General features: G+C 37.2%; 1 protein-coding gene across 20 annotated transcripts in view; it reads right to left on the reverse strand.

Moving 5' to 3' along the window:
- rims1b (regulating synaptic membrane exocytosis 1b) overlaps positions 1-19,334 on the reverse strand; it is a 107,700-nt gene that overhangs the window by 81,137 nt on the left and 7,229 nt on the right. Inside the window, exon 1 of one of the 20 annotated variants that reach the window (XM_047365034.1) lies at positions 1,307-3,460. The exons of the other annotated variants lie outside the window; for them this stretch is intronic. Coding sequence (XP_047220990.1) covers positions 1,307-1,449 — 143 coding nt within the window. The 5' untranslated portion in view covers positions 1,450-3,460. Of the gene's footprint in view, positions 1-1,306; positions 3,461-19,334 lie in introns of those variants that run through there. 20 annotated transcript variants of the gene reach the window in all.

Here is a 19,334-nt window from a genome sequence, read left to right on the forward strand (position 1 = left end):
TTTCTGGATGTTAAAACGCTGGTAGACATATAACTCAAAAGACCTGCAACTGTAATTCCACAATTAGACCCTTTCTTTGTGTAGGTCTAGCACCATGCTTCTTAACCTGTGGTACAAATACAATTGATAGTACTTGGACAGCCTTTAGTGGTACTCAGAAAAAATGTTGGTATTGTTTGCAAGGCAAATATAAACCTATTAACTGTATTATAAAGCTAATAAAACAATAGATATATTTTTGCTACACACTGATCAAAAGACAAGTTCAGAAGATTTTGAGGACTCCCAGAATGAACTGAAGTGCAGGATAGGGAAACAAGAACAAGGACAGATTGCATGTTTTCTCTCTTGCCATTGAATTCAGATGTTAGATTTTGGAATGACATCTGACTCAATGTACTTGCTCCAGTTCCAAGTTTGAAATCCAGAAGGATTTGCAATTCTTTATTTGACCAGGCAATGTACTATTAGCAATGCAAGCTCATATCAGTGAATTTCTTTGCACTTTCAAACACTGTAGCAACATATTCTTTAAGTAGGGTTGTACAGTATTGTTCTTTTCCAATTTTTACAACTTCTGAGTAAATGTGCTCATTAGATTGCATCTTTTGATCAATCAAGCAGCGCCAATGAATCAGAGTCTTTCTTGAAAAGTCCAAGTTATGTTGCAGTGCTGTTTTAAACTTGGTGTGTTCTTAGGTGGTACTTAGTATAAAACGTTTGAGAACAACTAGTCTAGAAAATTTGATTCCAGAAAAAGACATTGAAGATACAAGGTGATAAAATATGAAAAAGGTAAAGATATGTGGCAATTTTTACAAAGCACTGGAAGTTGCAGCAACAGAGAAATATGTTACAAGCAATTAGAACAGTACTTAAAAGGTCTGTTTAAAAAGAAAATGTATTCTCATTAAAGAAAACTTCAGCTTGGTTCGGTGCTCTGTGGCTCCCAGCCTTTCATCCTACTTCCTGACTATGATGGAAATAATCTGCAAGGGAATTGCAAATCAGGATCAGCTAAAACCCCCACACGGCTGTTTTAACAGAGCTGTTCAAAGAATAGTGCATTAGTGCGGGGTTCAGACATGCTCTTTATCTACCTCCCTGATGGGGAGTGAAAACCTCTTTATTCACAAATTTGCTGCCAGTTTGTCCATCACCTGTTGGGTCTTAATCAAACTCAAACAGAAAAACTTCTCTACATTTTCTCTACATTTTCTCCTATATTACTGATATACTTCTGTCAATACACTCTAAATCAACTACGTAACCAAATCTAGTGATCCTGAGCAGTTGTAATGTTTACCTTGGTCTATTAAAAGCAGACATGTCTTTGAAGATACGACCTTCAGCTGCTGGATAGAAAACAGGCTGAAAACATAACTCCTCATATGCTGAAATAAGCTTTTTTTCATAAATATTATTAAACAAATTATGACCCTCCACCATGTCCCATCCACAGCCAAGTAGCAACTCTTTCGAAAAAAGGGGTAAAAGCAGAAAGATAAAAATCTGTCTCTGTCTGTGCTGAAAAACCTTGCCCACATAAAACCGACGAATAATCCACAAACGATTTAAATTACATGAATTAAAACATCATTTTAAACACAGACAATGTTCTACGGACAATCCCATTGAGTAGGTCTGTTCAGCTGTCTGCGGCTTTAAATCCTGCAGTAACAGACATCCTCCGTGCACAGTTGGAACGGGGAGGTGACTGGCAGTCTGGGACTCATCACGGCCAATCAGTGCCATGTGGAAAAGGCTGGGACAGTCAGCCTGTGATGTGATATGTCCAAGGAGTTCTTGAGAAATAAGAATTTCACCATAAAAAGTTTTTATCCTTAAGGGAGAATTCAGGATCTCTGAAGGTAGGTTCTGTCAAAAGCAGTTAATGTCACCTGCACTAGATAATGCTCTTTTCTTTTCTTTTCTTTTCTTTTCTTTTCTTTTCTTTTCTTTTCTTTTCTTTTCTTTTCTATGAATACAGATTAGCTGGTACAAAAAACTGAAAAATGGCCAATTCTAAGGCACCAAGAACAAATATAGGGTATATTTGTTTATACAAACACTATTTTACAAACCTTTGCACTGAAGAGTTCTTTACATTGAAGCTAATCATTTGTTAAACAGAAGGAGGTGTGCCACTAGTGATCTTTCTGTGTGAAAAAAAAAATATTAGATGTTTGCAGTCAGAGCAACTGCCTGATTTAAATGTTAGACCATGTAAAGAGCAAGCCTTACCTGGCTGTATATATGTTACTCCTATGTTACATTTGTTACATATTTTGTTTTCAGTAGTAGTTGTTTTACACAGGAAGATCATTGGTGGTGCACCTCCTCCTATCAGCGTATTCCATAGAAATTATGATGTACTTCTTTGTAAATAATGACACAATGACAGCGTGATGATGGTTTTAAAGGTAATAAAATACCATTTGCATGAATTGCTATGTTTTTTAGACTGGAGTTCTTTAGGATGGTAGAAGCCCACTTTTAATGTAACATTAGCCGCTAACAGCTAATGTTACATTAGCCGTTAGCGTCAGCCTCTAGAACTAAATAATCCTTTTTACTACATGAAGAGGCTAAGAGAGTGAAAATGTTTTGATTTTAAGTTTGGTTTTGACTGTTGTCTTATCATTGTTTCTTTAGACTTTATGTCTCCCAGTCTCTGTATTAACAAGTTTCCGTACTAACTTCCTTCATTGTCTCAGTTCTATGCTCTCACCCAGCTGTTCCTCTGCCAGTAATTAGACTCATCTGTGCAGGATTCCAGTAATTAACCTCTCGAGCATAAATGCTCTTCAGTTCAGTCAGTCCTTTGTCAAATCTTCCTGTTACGCACCATTCCATTCCTCTGTTTCTTGTGTTGTGTAAGCTTCTCAGTTTTCTTTATTATGGCGGACATTCAAAACAATTTGTTTTTAAGTATGACTAGATAGCTCTGAGAAAAGGTAAGATTTTGTTTCTGCCAAAGGCCAACAAATGAAAATTCAAAATCACAGCAAAGGTGCAATCTACGATTAAGACTATAGATTTATATTGTACTATAAAAATTATTGTATACGATTATATTCTGAGCAAACATAGGCAATGTGAATTCAGACTGCCACCCTGTCTGTCCCAAAAGGTGCTTTGAACAGGCTCTAATTTAACCCATGGATGATTAGTTATGAATGAAAAATCCCACTGCTGTAACTCAGAATGAAAAACAACATGATACTGACACAGCAGGAACGTCATACACCCGACCTCTGACCCCCCATACCACATGTTTCCTGCCAATTCGAGGCCAGGGGGCTGAGCCAGGTCCGGGCGCCATGGGAACAGCTGTCAGAAACACAGGGTGCACGGTCGGTTATCATGGCAACGCAGTGGCGTCAGGCACCAAGTGTCGCTGAGTGTTAGCGTGCCAGATTTTCTGGCATTTCCACACATTCAGCAGAGATGCAGTGTTATGAAGACACAAGGCAGCTTGGGTATTAAAAATAAATCTGCAGTCCTCCTGGACAGGACACGCTCTTCCCTATAAGACGTCAGGATTTTTTTTTGTTTTCTTTTTGTAGCAGCTCAAACAGACACATTTTAGCAAGAAAATAAATCAAAAATACTTCTTCCAACTCCTAAAACACATGTCTGGATTTTTAACACTAAAATGTGGCCACAGATACATTAAAAAGATATGATCTATGTAGACAACAGACTAACACAGCATTTTGTTACGAGACTGAGCCAAAGTAGTTCGACTGTGTGACAAATTCAAAATACGAGAAGACGTAACGCTCTGGTGTTTGAACTGAACTCAGCTGCGGAGGTGAAACTTTATCTAACAGCTTCTTTAGGCATGAGTGTCTTTTGGAGAAGCCTCGCACTACGGATTTGATGGTGGTGAATCACAGACATTAGAGCTAGTCCTTCTCAAGTCATGACTCCTATTGCTCAGTTCTGTATTACAAAGATGTCCCATCAGGTGAGGACAAGCTCTTGGTGTTCACTGAGCAGTGTGTTTATTGATTACATGCCTGAGCCATCTGCCGCCCCAGAGGTCAGACACAGCGCCTGGGAACACAGGATGTGACAGAGTACTACGGTGTTTTAGTCGAGTCATGAGATTTCCAGGTGTCTTGTGCGAAGAACCATCAATTCGTCCTTGATATACAGAAAACTAAATGCACTGCATGTTCCCTACCCAAGTGCACAAATATATCATCTATTTGCAGTATAGCAAGAGACCAAATATCAACATAACCACAAAGCTTATGCATTCAGGCTTGAGGTTCATTACATTTACTGATATTATAGTACTAATACACAGCATTGTCAAAAAGCATTTGCCTCCCTAGAGATTTATTTTGTTTTAGCCTTTTTGTTACACTTGAATTTTTCAGATTCATCCATCCATCCATTTTTATACCCGCTTCTTCTGTACAGGGTCGCTGAGGAGCTGGTGACTTTCTCCAGCGGTCTATGGGCGAGAGGCAGGTACACCATGGAGAGGTCACCAGTCCATCGCAGGGCAACAAAGAGACACACAGGACAAACAACCATACACACACCCATTCACAACCTAAGGGCAATTTAGAGAGACCAATTAACCTAACTGTCATGTTTCCAAACTGTGGGAGGTAGCCAAAGTACCCAGAGAGAACCCACGCATGCACGGGGAGAACATGCGAATTTCATGCATAAAAACCCAGGGTTCAAAACTAGGACCTTTTCACTACATGGCAGCAGTGCTACTGACAAAATATAAGTTAAGGGAAAAAAACGTATCCCTCCTAAAACTAATAACTGGTTGTGCCATCTATGATGGCAAAAACATCCATCATGTGGTAATGAGTCTTTTGTATCCCAGTAGAGGAATTTTGCCTACTCTTCTTTGCATAATTGTTTTGATTCATTCACAATAGAATGTTTTTGAGCATGTATGGCCTGCTTACAACCATGCCCCAACATCTCAATGTCTTGTAATGGTGAATAGAAGAACCCAAAATGCAGGGAGGAGGCAGTAGGTTGGCAGGTGAAAATAAACTGTTGCACCTCAAAAAGGAAATTCAAACACTTACCAAAACTAAAGTCCAGGAGGTAATCCAAAATAATAATAATATTACAAGAGGAAGACAAGGAAACATGCTGGTGTAACAGGATAATCTGACCAAGAGCTGACAAACAGATATTTAAGAGTTGATTACTGGACAATGAGAAGCTCAATATGATTGAAATCCATAGATTTGTGAGGTCAAGTTAATACTTCCGACTCGTATGTGCTCCTCTAACCATTCTATCCATTGCTGATGCTTACAGCCATGGACTAGGGAGAGCATGGACACCAGTACTGGTTTGCGGCTAAGCAGCCCTATATGCAACAAACTGTAATCTACAGTGTATTCTGACACCATTGTACCAGAACCGGCATCAGCTCCTGTTGCTGTTTAAGCTACAGTAGCTGATTTGTTGGATCGGACCACATGGGCAAGCCTTTGCTCCCCATATGCATCAGTGAACCTTGACCATATTGCTGGGTCACCATTCTTCCTCCCATGGACCATTTTGATAGAAACTGACCACTGCAAACTGGGAACACCTAACAAGAGCTGCAATTTTAGAAATGCTCTGACCCAGTCGTCTAAACGTTGCAATTTGGCCTTTGTCAAACTTGCTGCCTAATGTGTCCCACCTGCTAAGAGGTGACATGATAAAGAGATAATCTGTGTTAATGACTTCACATGTCAGTGGTCATAATGTTGTTCCTGATTACTCCAATTTATTAACAATAACGTATTTCCAGTGGACCACTAGAATTAGGAATGCCTTGAGTATGGACTAAATCATCTTTTTATTGTAACATACTATGTCATGTCTGCCTTTTCATTTCAACAAAGTCTAAAGATACATGGCTTTACATATTGCTCCAACATTGCCTTTCTGAATATCTGTTACTGTAACACATAGTCAAGCTATCTTTTTGACAATTAAAATAATTTAAGCATCACAGCTAAGAAACACAATATATACCACACACAGGCACCACTACTGTGAAATTTTCTTTAAAATTCTAAATAAATGTTGCAGCAATAACTTAATAATAACAATACTTTGTCTCATGTAATGCAATGCAAACACTCTGTTTGCACTGATGAAGATTCAGGACGTAGGATGCTTAAAGTGGCTTCTTATTAAATTAATGAATAAACATTTGTCAGTGTGGGAGGCCTATATAGAGCAATAAGCCTTTATTCTCGGATTATCAAAGAATATTTACATATGAAAAAAAGAAAAAAACGAGATGATAACGTTGCAGCAAAAATAACTTACTCTGTCTTTGTATAGGAGCACACAATAAATGTACACAACAGAAATAAAGAGTGCACACATACATATTACACTAACAGAAAATGTGTTACATCATTTCCAATTTAGACCCACATAAGATATGTTTGTGGATACCTCAACAAAGTGAAAGCAAGTTCAGAATATATTCAAGTGTCAGGTGGGTAATAACCTAAGACCACAATGTATTTTGGTCACCAACAGCTTGGAGGCTATTCATAGATTATTTTTTACTTAAATCAGACTGAATCTTTGTGCAGCAAAATCACAAAGCATCATTACCGACCAGTGGAGACAAACAAGTACACTTTTGGTTATATCTGACAGAGCCAGGGTCCTAAGCAGAGATGGGAAGGTGTTATGTAACATGACACTCTACAAACCACCAAAAAGATGAACCACTTCAAGGTTGTTTATTTTGCTTTGTTAAGAATTTATTAAAATTGTGGATCTGGTTCAGCATTTAAGATCGCAACACATTCACCAGAACAGCATCAGCTGCTGCAGCTAATTGCTGTATTACTAAAAACACAATTATTAGGGCATGAAAATATATTGTTCAAGTGACCATTACTGTAATAATTTTTCTATTGCCTTAATTTTTTATTTTTTATATATGCTCGATATGCATAAAACTCTCTGTTTTTAGAATCAGAATCAACTTTATTGCCAAGTTTGTGCACAGAACCAATGGTTTTCACTCTGTTACACTTTGCTCTCTGTGAAGTTTTTTCTCAATATAAATGGAAATAAAAAATACCTATAAAATGTACATTTTCCAGGATTTGTTTCATATGAAAGGTTATTGGTACAGACCACAACCTACAATGATTTTTAATGTAACTATTAATAGATTTTTATGTAAATACCGACCCAGTGCAAACATGAAGACAGCTTAATGACATAAACAAATACAAATACCGACCCTTTTTTTGAGAACAGAGCAATCTTTGTTCTTTAGGTGTGCTCAGACTACCTATTAGTTTAAATCTTTTTGAAAAAATGAATTTGTATTTATAAAAAAATTTATTAAGAACATAGATGCGCCAGTTGATCGGCCAATGATAAATAAAGGGTTTAACTAAAATTGTTCTGACATGTGATTGGCAGGTCATGAACTCAAAAAGTCTGCATTTTCCATACAAAAATGCATTAAAACTAAAAACAACCATTTTTATTTTGATCAATAGACACATCAACTAACAACATATCCTTTGAAACACTTTTATGATCTGAGATTTGAGGAAATTAGATAATGGTCAAGAATACCTTCACAGGAAAAATAAAGATCTGGAACGGCCAAACTAGAGATCAGAACTAAACATGACAGACGATCTTTGGGTTTACCTAAATAGATCTTCTAACAGGCTAAGAGATAAGGAGAACCTTTGCAAAAGAGAGGGCAAATATTACAGCTTGTTTTGCTCATTATTTTTTGTACTTGTCTCTTTAACACTTTTTGTTTGTTTTTCAGTTGAATTGTACAGAATATATGCCACACATTTATCTTACAAGTATGAAATAAAAGTTGTGATGTTGCACAATTTTATTAAAACAATGACTCAGCAAATGTAACCTGTTATAAAAGTGAAACGTAATATTAGTGTCTAAGATTGTTTTGACTCTGCAGTCTATATTGCCCATGGGAGCAAGCCAAACAGATGTCAAAAACCCACGCATAAGACTGACTAATGCCTCTGCAGATCAGATCTACAAGGCACTGTTCTACAGTGCTGAAGGGGATTGTGAGTGTAAAGCTAGTGTTGGCATGTGGCTGCGACCTGAGTAGTGTGAAGTGAACAACAGGGGACGCAGAGCCAGATGCTGGTTAGCCCAGTTGTGTCCCTGTCAACACCAGTGTGTACAGAGCTGTACACACACACACACACGTGCAAAAATAAAGTGACCTAAAACTTCACATGTGTGTTTCTGAGCAGGCCTCAGTCAATATGCATTATTAAACCCAGCAAGCTGAACCACTGCATCCCTCTTACATCCTTGTCCCTTCTTGTTCTCCCCATCGTTTCGTCCCCCATCCCAACTGACTTCACCAGTCACTGGTGTTGAGTGGTTAATTAGCACCGTTAATAATACACTGCCAAACGATGGGGAGGGGAAGCAGCTTGTGTGGAAGTACTATTTCTGTCTGATCAGCTGATTGCCAGTGACACCTCGCAGAAGACTCGAAAGAGGCGGAAAAAGTTCCAAAAAAGGCGGTCTGGACTCTTCAGATTGTGGCAAGAGATTAACAACAGGCTTTTATTTTTCACAACAGGACAATATTGCTGATGGATAAACATGATTTACTTATTCCACTAAATAGTATTTAAAATTTGGGAATGGGATTGTGCAACATATTCAACAGAAACTAGGGCAGATTTAGGAGCAGAAAGCCTGAATCATTTGTTTCACGTGGAAAGTCTTGAACAATCTGTGCATCAGACACAGGTCTTGATAAATGTTTTGGCTGGAAACAATCATCATTTACATACCACACCCCTATTTATTCATATTCAGACCTCTCTGCTGTCTGTTGCTAAATATAATGACAAAGTTACTAAGCTGGCAACACTGCTCCTCAAGCCTGATAGGCTGATTTTTAGCAAAATGTTTAGAGGTAGATTTTATAACGCTGCTATAACCTAAATAAATGTTTGTTTCAGTGGGTATGCTTTATTCTGTGCTGTGTTTAATCTAAGACAGTAAGATTAAAACTAAATTACGCCACAAATTACAGGGAGTAATAATATAAGGATATGATATGATATAATATGATATATAACATGATTTGATATGCTACAACTACACTGCTGCAGTTCATCCTCCAAACAGTTTTATAGTCATAGAGCAAAAAATAAACAATTTCCTTCAGTGTCTGACAATACATCAGACAAAACCTTTTCTGTTTTAGGTTAGTTAACGTTACCAACATAATTTCTATTCGCTAAATAATAGAGTAATGAGAGACAGAGAGTTTTGCTTTAGAAGTCCGCAACCTTCTCACAGTAAGTTGCTGAAAATAAATGCCTCCACCTCTGATGAAGCAACATACCAGAAAAAACACAAGAGAAGCTGAAACATGCTGGGCGCAGGCAGAAGGAAGAAGGGTAAGTTCTAGGAGGGAGGCAGTGTTTAAAAAGGTAAATGAAAGAGAAGAGAAAGCACAAGGATCAGAAAAAGGAAAGAAAGAGGTAATACAACAATTGCGATAAGTATTTCTGTCTCTGAAAAAGATGGATCGACAAACTGCTGTTTGCAAGGAGAAGGTGAAAGAAGAAGAAAAAATTAAAGGATGAAATAAAAGAGTAGTGTTGGAAACAAGCGTGGGCCAGAGAGCAGCAGAGGAGAGAAGCCGATGCATCCGGAGCCTCTCTAAAAATACCACTGAAGGAGAGGAGTGGATGATCGAAAGAGGCTGGATTGACACGAGGATGGAAAGAAGGATGAAAAGCAGATCCATCCTCTCAGGAAACTGACTTCATGAAAGCAGGAGTGTTAGAGTTTTACCAGAAACAAAAAAATAAATAAAACTGAGAACACTGTTAGGGAAGAAAATCTTTCAACTGCTGCAAAAAAGAAAAAGTAAAGAATTAAGAGAAAGAACAACAGATGGATGCTTAAGCAAATGCAAATCTCTTTGGGTTTTTTTTGTTCGCCTGCTGAAATATTCTCCATGACAACTTGTTCATATTTGTTTTCCTTCAGTGTCAGGAGGCTGTAAAATGGTACATCCCACTTCTAGCAGAAAGACAGCACCCAGATGGACACTGTATTTATCAGTGGGGCAGCCATTTCTCAGACAATCTGGTCCATCCCTCCTGAATGCAAGGGCTTTGTTTCCCACCTGTCCTTTCATCCAGCATCCAGGTTGAATATTCACACCTCCAACTGGCTCGCTGGGCCAGTGCACATATTAAAGGTATTAAATTAATTTTGGCATCTGCATATTTTCTACTGAAAACCATCTAGATTTTACACTTCAACCTTTTGCTACTCTTAAATTGTAGAAACTCAGGCCTTTCTCTATCAGATGCTACAGTGTATTGAACCTTTTCATATTTGGTTATGATACAATCACAAACTTTGTGAAGTATTGTACTGTTATTATGTGATAGACCAACATAAAGTACTGCATAATTGTGAAATGAAGAAAATGGCACATGTTTTTTTCAACTGTTTACAAATATGTGTGCCTGGAGGAGGGGTATTTGTATTGAGCCCTCGTTGTAAATACTTTGCAAAACCAGTTATTGTTGCAGTTACAGCTGCAGGTTTTTTATGGTAAGCTTCTAGAGCTTCCAAAGGCTTACCTCAGATTCTTAACTAGATTTAGGTTTGGACTTTGACTGGGCCATTCTAACACATGAATATGCTCTCTTCTAAAACATTCCACTGAATGAAATAAAAAACAACAAATTAATTGAAGAAATGTGTTGCAATTATTAAGAATAAAACTGAGCTAGAAATCCAAAACAAAAAAAGCACAATACTGAAAATTAGATGCCAAATGAAAGTCTAGAAGGTTAAAAATACCATTGATAATATCTATGTCATAAACACTAAGACAATAAATTTTATGATAAAATATGTTGGCCCCATATGCGGAGGCTACAGTCGTCAACACAGTTATATCTGTTTATCCCCATTCATGGGCTATTTACCGCCTGTCTCAACCTTCTTCCTGTCAGGCTACTAATTAAGAAAGGCAATAGAGCCACAAAATATTTTAAAAGTCAACATAACTACAGCTACTGAAGCATAGTTAAATTTACTGTTGACCATTATAGTAACAATGACTAAAGTGTTTGCTATGCCAGTCTTTATGAGGCTGGATTAAATTCCAGATATAGAGCAGGTAACAGAAAATATTTCATTATACCCAGAGTATGCCCAGCGTAAGTATTTTCTACATCTGAATAATACTCCAATAACAAAACAATTTGTCACTCTACAGCTAATATATACATCTACACATATTTATGTTGTATTATCAGTATATAAAAAATGACCTGGTTTTTTTTTGTTTTTTTTACATATTAGGGTATGGGATCTCCAGTTAAGATGAGGAGATCCTGTTTATAGAGCAAAGATGCATAATGATGGAGGTTTCCACTCATAGCTATGAACTGCAGCAGCCACTCCCTCAGACAGTGCTTGGCTGTTGATAACTCTTTTATTGATGTTGTGATTTATATATGAAGCAAAGTGCTTTTTTGGCATGAGCCCTTTAGTATATAAGTGTGTCTTTCTTCTCCTCCTCATGCATTTATGTTTCCTCTCCTCTCCATTTATATCCCATCTTATCCTCTTTCAATTTATTTTCCTTTTCTTTTCTTTCCTTTCCTTGGGCAACACATTCTTCAACGTCACAGCATATAGTTTATGGTATCTCATTTTCATTCAGCGCTCTCGTTTTCCTCACTTTACATTAAGAAAAAACTAAATATATAAATTACTTGTAAGTATTGTAACATAAACCATTAGGCCTATAACCTCCAAGATTGTTCAATCTTTAATTATTTACTTACTTTGATCAGACTGTAGTCAATCATATTATCTACAGTTATCTACAGTTGAACAGTGTAGAAAATGGAAAAAAATCATTTCCCCATTCTCCTTCAAAGCTCCGCTCTGCTTGATCAAGGTCAACATCTGTATTTTTAGGATTTACTACAGCCACTTTACAGATTACACTGTTTACATTGTTCTTAGTCCTTCTGCTGAGCAATGCTAAACACACAACAGAACGATGTTCTGGATACACTGGGAGAGAAAACAGGTGGCCTTAACATTTCTTTACTCTTTCAGTTGAACTCTGAGAGATTAGAGGCAAGGACTAGTGTCCCTTCTCACTTGAAAAAATAGTCTCTTCAATACTTTTGTTCTCTAAGTCCAATTGTTGACTGCACAGCAACAACAGTTAGTTCTAGCAAAACCTGTGGTTAAGCAGCACTCATTTCAAAATATTTTTCCAAGCAGTTACACTTATAGTCACCACCCAATTTAATGTCATCTCTATTAAAGATAAATATATTAATGGAGACTTCGTGGTCACATAATGCCACTCTGTGGTTCAGTTCTTTAACAAAGGACCTTGGAGAGTTTTCTTTACCTTCCTTTACATAATCCTAACTCTGCTTAGTGGCAATATAAACTTGTTTGCCTTAGTTACTGTAGTTTATCATTTTGTAATTGTTGCTCTGGCTGTATTTGTAAGCAAATAACTTTTTCCTATAGCAACTTCCTGAATTATGAAGATCAACGCGCATGCATTACACAGTTAAGCCCCAAATTACTCTTACCACAGGTAGATATAGAGTTAAGGCAGGGGTGCCGAAGTCTAGTCTTATGTTTGTACTGTTTAATTTGTATTGTATTGCACCGACTACGCCAAAACAAATTCCTTGTATGTCCAAAAACGTACTTGGCAATAAAGCTTTTCTGATTCTGATTCTGATTCTGATTAAAGGCTACTGTCTTGTTACTTTTAGATGAAGTATTTTTCAACACCTCAATCAAATGGCTGAATTCCATCTTCGGTGTTTCCCTCAGCTCTTCAGAGGCCTAGTGACGAACCGTTTATTTGATTCTAGCGTGTTGGAGAAGGGATGCATCTAAAAATTGCAGGATGAAAGCTCTCGAGAACTGGCCTTGGGCACCCATGATTTAAAGTCATGTTTTATTTTAGCTGCCATTTTCTTCTGACTGGAAGTAATATGGGTTTCTACCTGAATCTGATAGAGAATCTGTGGAGGGAACTAAATGTTAAGGTGATGGCAAGGAGGTCTTCCAACCTCAAACACTATAACCAAAGATAAATCATCAAAATGTTAATGGTAACATGCAAAAACACATTCAGCTATTAAAAGAAGGGCCAAATGACTGTAATGCTAATAATTATTCTTTTACTTATCATTGAGAATGATATAAATAATTTTTGACATTCCATTTTTTATTAAAATGTAAATAGAAACAGAAAACTGATACCAGACTTTTATATTAATTATCATCTTTGGAGAGATGCCTGTCTCTTTTCCATTTAGAAACTATCTTTATGGTTGAATTAAAATAATTTCAGATCTAAATGTGGTAGGGGTATGAAAAATTTGGGGCTTGACTGTTTAAAATAACGTTTATTTGAGTGGGCAAATGTTTAAAGGCCCCGTTTGACAGAACTTCTTCAAGGCAAAAACAAAACAAAACAAAAATGATAAAAGAAACATTGTTTCAAGATCACAGTGCATGTGTGTTTTGTAAGGTAATGTCCAAGTGAACCCCAAAATAAAATGTGTATCTCATTCATTCTTCTATTGCAAACTATATTTTCAGTCTATTCATTAGTTCATTAATCGGCCTCAAGGTTTTTATGACAACAATAACATTGTTAAATAAAGAAGTATTAAAATGTCATTTTATGCACATCTGAAGAATTTATTGGAAATATGAAACATGTTTTGGTTTCTGGTTTGTAGTTCTAGAACGCTTCTAGATGAACACAGTTTTTTTACAGTTATCTTCCAGTGACGTTGCAGAACGCTGTCAACTTGTTTTCTGTACCATCAGACAAACAATATACAGCCTGTTAAACCATCTAAAGATTAAATTTATCGCTTCCAACATCAATCACTTAGCTCCATAACGAAACTTTGATTTTACCCATGCACTTTAGTATTTACATTTTTGTAAGAAACTTTGCATTTTTATAAATGTTAAATCCTACAATGATTCCAAACTGTAAATTGTTGAAAGGTTAATTTTATTATTTTCCTGTCCATTTTGTTGTATCTGGTTGATACATAATGAGAAACAAACTTTATGGCAGATCCCGGACAGCCTTTTGAATGGATGCTTATAATATAATCTCATATTTTCCTCTCAGCACTAACACAGGTTGACGTTGGAAGGGAAAACTAATGTAAAGACCCTGAAGAACCCAAGTAGAATGCACTTGCATTAAACTTTCATGCTAGGGAGGCCTGGGAGCTCTAAAAAGGTTATTCCCTCAGTCTCACCCAGCCAGGCACTATGAAACACCACATATTTCTGTCATCTGTGAGGGTGAGAGGTCATACCTGCTTTATGTCACATTTTATTCTCCTTGCAGCTGTAGCTGCTGATACCAAATCGAGAGGCAGCGAAGCTGCATCAACACACAAACATGCGGCTGCTTCCCAAATAAAGATATAACATTACACAGCTATTATTAAATATTCTGTGGATTACCTGTTTAATTATATTTTACTCATATTTTATTTATTGGTTTATTAACGTTTATTTAAGCGAGAGGGACAGTTTGACTGACACAAATAGAAATGCACCAAATTGTAGCATAAGGCTGAATTCCATTGTTTGCTCCCCAGCCAGATGCAATAGGCTGAATATAAATTTGAAAAGAAACTATTTATGCAGTGTGGTATTTCAGTCTTTGGATGTATTGTTTTTATTTTCATGGGACTATTTGTATTCAGAGCTCCTGAGTCAATTCTTAGTAGCATCGCCTTTCTCTGCAATTGCAGCTGTAAATATTTTGGATTACGTCTCTAACAGTTTTGAACATCTAGTGACTAAATTATGTTGCCCTTTTTTTTTGCAAAATAGCTCAAGCTATAGCTAGATTTTCAGGTCTTGTCCCAGATTTTCAATTGGATTGAGATCTGGACTTTAACTGGACCATTCTAGCACATGAATATGCCTTGATCTAAATAGTTTAATTGTTGCTCTGACTGTATATTTTTGGTCACTGTTCTACTGGAAGGTGAACCTCTGACATATTCTCAAATCTTCAGCCTCTAACAGGTTTTCTTCTAGGATTACCTTGTGTTTAGCCCAATCCATCTTCCCATCTGTTCTAACCAGCTTCCCAGTTTCTGTTGAAGAAAATCATCCCCACAGCATGATGCAGCCACCACTGTGATTCACCATAGGGATGGGGAGTTTAATGTGATAAGCAAGATTTGTTTGTCACAACATCTAGGGTTTAGCATGAGGCCAATTTTGGTCTCATTTGACCAGAGCTTTCATCCACATAGTTGTTCTTTACCCTAATTGACTTGTGTCAAATTGCAAACTGTGGACTACTTGTGGCCTTCTTTCAACAATAGCTTTCATCTTTTCACTCTCCCATAAAGGCAAGATACATGACTAATAGTTTCCCTATCAACAGATTTTCTAAACAGAGCTGTGGATCTCCTTTGGAAACAAGGTCTTCTGGAGTGACCATGAGCCTTTTTGCCCGCCCCTACTAATGTTCTCCTTGGTTTTCCTTGTTAGAATGATGATCATGTACTGGCCATTTCCATTTGTGAGAACCTCTTTCCATTTTCAGATTGCCTTCTTCCATTTTCACTAAGGTTCTCTAACTAACCTCTGAGGCATTCAAAGGGCAGCCGAATTTCCCAATAAAATATATATATACTTTTATGGTTATAATGTGACAAAGAATGAAACATTGAAGTGAATACTTCTGCAAGGCCCTGCAGAGTAAAGTTAAAGATAATCATCCACAACTGACTATATATTTCTATCTTAATATGTGACAAAAAAAACGACATGATGTCATGATTTTGGGTTGTTTGGTTTTTGGTTTTGGGTTTTTTCCTTATGTTTTTCACTGTTCAAGTTTTGAATCATGTTTCTGTTTATTTTCCTGGTTCATGCTTTTGTTTTGTCATCTTGTTCATGTTTTGTCAAGTTTGGTTTTCGGATCTGGTTATGCTTTTGCTTCATGTTTTTCTAGATTGTGTTCAAGAGTCTCTGTTTTGCTCCAATCACGTTTTGTTCTGTTAGTTAAGTTTATTCAGTTCACCTGCTTCAAGTTAATCTGTCTCCTTACTCCACCTGGTTTTCACACCATATATTCACACTTGTTCTGTTAGTCTTTGCGGAAACATCTTTCACTCCCATGCTCATGTCTAGCTCTCTAACCAAGTCTTGTTTTTTTTTATCATGCCATGCCTGTCTTGCCTGCCCATTTGTTTTGTTCCTGCCTCCTGCTGAGTGTGAGTTTTTGTAATTAAACCTTTTCTTCACTTACCATCACGCTGCCTGCTCGTCTGCATTCTGGGGTCCAATATCAGGTAAACCGTGACAGAACCGTGACACATGAGTTTTTTTTTGGGTGTATGTATGTAAAAATAACTCTCCCTGTGTATTTATGTAACTGACTGAAATTCAGTTCTGGCTCAACACTGATAATAGGAAGGTAAAACAAAAAAGATCCAGATCATCAACAGCAGCCTGTGAACTGAATACCTAAATATTTCAAGAACTGCTTCCATGTGAGCGCTATTTTCAGCAGTAATCCATAATTCAAAATTAGCATTTTTCTGCCTGAAAAAAGAACCTCTTCAGTCTGCTACAAAATCTTTCTTTCATTTTCAAAAAAGCTAACAACATAGATGTGTGTTTTTTGTTTTGCTAATGTTTTCAGCACAAAGAGGCATTCAGGCAAAAAGGCATAGAAGTCAACATCAAGTCTCTTTCAGCTTGTCTAAGAGAAGGGAGTTAATGAAGGGAGCCGATTTCTTGTCCCTGATGATGAAAATCATGATGAAAATCATCCCCACAGCGTGATGCTCCCACCTCTATGTTTTTCCATGAGGATGGTGCATTCATAGTGATGTGCAGTCTTACTTTCTTACCACTCATGACCCCTGCTTTTTTGTCATTTCTATCAGGTTAGAACCGCACATTTTTATGTATGTGATCGGGATTTATGTGATAGATCAACACAAATAGCAAGCATAATTGTGAAACGGACAGAATGAATACACATGCATGCCACGATTTTCACATTGAGAGGATATAAATACCTTAAAAATGCACTGTACTCATCTGGAAAAAAAAAAAAAAGTTAAAGGATAATTTTTAAGAGCAAAATACCTTGTCAGCAAAGCATAATGCCATACCAACATGCTCTGTATCAAAAAATGAAGTCAATCAGTTATTAATGTTGACGTTACAGCCATCTACTGGCCTGACATTGAATTTATTTTAATGGAGCAAAAACGTAGATGTTTATAAGACAAACTACTGCGCTTTACAAACAAAGTTTAAAATATAGTTAAAGAACTCTTACATCATAAGATTTAAAACAAAATACATGCACTTTTTTGACATTGACTTACAACTATTTTAATATGCTGTAAGTCAGTGATAAAGGCATTAGAAACAGGTTTAAAATGCACACTGAAAGCCACAGGTTCAAAACACAGCAAGATGTTCGATGCAAGTTTTCTGACCCACAATTCTAAATATTGATAATGGGAGCTTTAAGGAAACACAGATCCCTCAGCTGTGTATGTGCCTACTGTGAAAACAGCACCTGTGTTAGGGAGCTCACATGACCGAGGCCTTTGCTGACCTCTTCATGCACTCCTGAAGGCAGCAGCATAAGGGGGCAAACAGAGATAGTGGCATCTATGTGGAGATAGGACCTCCTCTATGAGCTCATCACATTCTTAGTGTCCCTCTATTCTCTTTGTCGTACCATCACTATAAAGCTAAAAACCTCTAAATCCTTCCTCCTTCTCCCTCCATCTGCGACGCATGTTTTGATATCCTTTTCTCACTGTCAAGGAGATGGTGTGTCTGCACTGTCTTTACAATGTGCCCCTTTTAGTAAATTAAGTTAGCACTGTTACTGATAGCTCTCACATTAATACCGTGCCATGCAAGAGTATCACTTCTCATTTGTTGCATTAGACTCTGAATTGGAATTTCCCAGCCTCCTCCTTTCTCCTTTGACCTCTTGAACACTGAAACAGGATCAGAAGAGATTAAATTGTCTCCTGACCTATGTTCCTCCACCAAAACACTTTTACAACTCAGGTAGATCAAATGTGCTGCGATATTAAACAAATGGCCAAACAATCTACACAGCAAAGACAAAAATGGAACAGCACAGTGCTAATAAGTTAACAATACAAAACAAACAAGCAGGATTGCTCCAGGCAACAGCAGCAGCTGCTTAACAAATTGTGTTTTGAAGAAATAAAATGAATGGACTAATCAAAACTCACTAAATGTGCACATTACAAACTAATAACAGTAAGGTGATGTTTAAAATCAGTGGCAGCCTATCATGCACTCCCAGCACCAACTTTAAAAAGCTTTTAGCAGTTATTTCAAAGTTCCAGGCTAAATTCCTCAAGCCTTTAAACAAAACTAAAAGGAAGTGTCAGCTAAAATACAGTACTTCAAGGCCAGCAGATAACCATAAGGTTCGAGGTTACTTTATTTGTACCCATAGGTATTTGTTCTGCAGAGTTCATTATACATTTACACACAATGAAAGAGAAAAAAAAAAAACATCTTAACATACCCATCCAGTTTCTATATCTGCTTCTTCCATAATGGGTAGCGGGAGAGCTGGTCCATCACAGGCAACACATAGACAGACAACTATGCACACACACCCAATTACAACTAAGGGCAATTTAGAGAGACCAGTTAACCTAACAGTCATGTTTTCAGACTGTGGGAGGAAGCCAGAGTCAGAGTCATGCGCAAGGAGAACATGCAAACCCAATGCTGAAAGAACTCTAGCCTGGAGTCAAACCCAGAACCTTCTTGCTATAAGGCAACTGTGCCACCGCGCAGCCCCTTAACAGAACCAGAAACATAAAATATAGCAGTACTCTAAATACTTAAGACTCTACAAATCACATCGAAGGATACAGAAGAGGAGAGCAAGACTTCATAATCAAGACAAATAAATAATCAGATATGCAGGTAATAAAACTCGATAAAGCCAAAATAATACCAGAAAAAAATTCTTTAAAGATGGAATTATTATTTAAAACAAATGTACAATGTGGTTGAAGACCTAAACATTATCCAGAAAAAGTGAACAAAATCAGCCAAGAGCTCAAATCTAAACTTGTGTGACATTTTAGATTTTTGCTGCTGTGCTCCTCTTTTTATAGTGGCATTACTTTCAAAACAGAAATTGGCTGTGCTCTTCTCAGCCATGCCTCCTGAGAGACATTTTACATGAAAGA

This window comes from Girardinichthys multiradiatus, chromosome 5, assembly GCF_021462225.1.
Source record: "Girardinichthys multiradiatus isolate DD_20200921_A chromosome 5, DD_fGirMul_XY1, whole genome shotgun sequence".
Lineage (NCBI taxonomy): Eukaryota > Metazoa > Chordata > Actinopteri > Cyprinodontiformes > Goodeidae > Girardinichthys > Girardinichthys multiradiatus.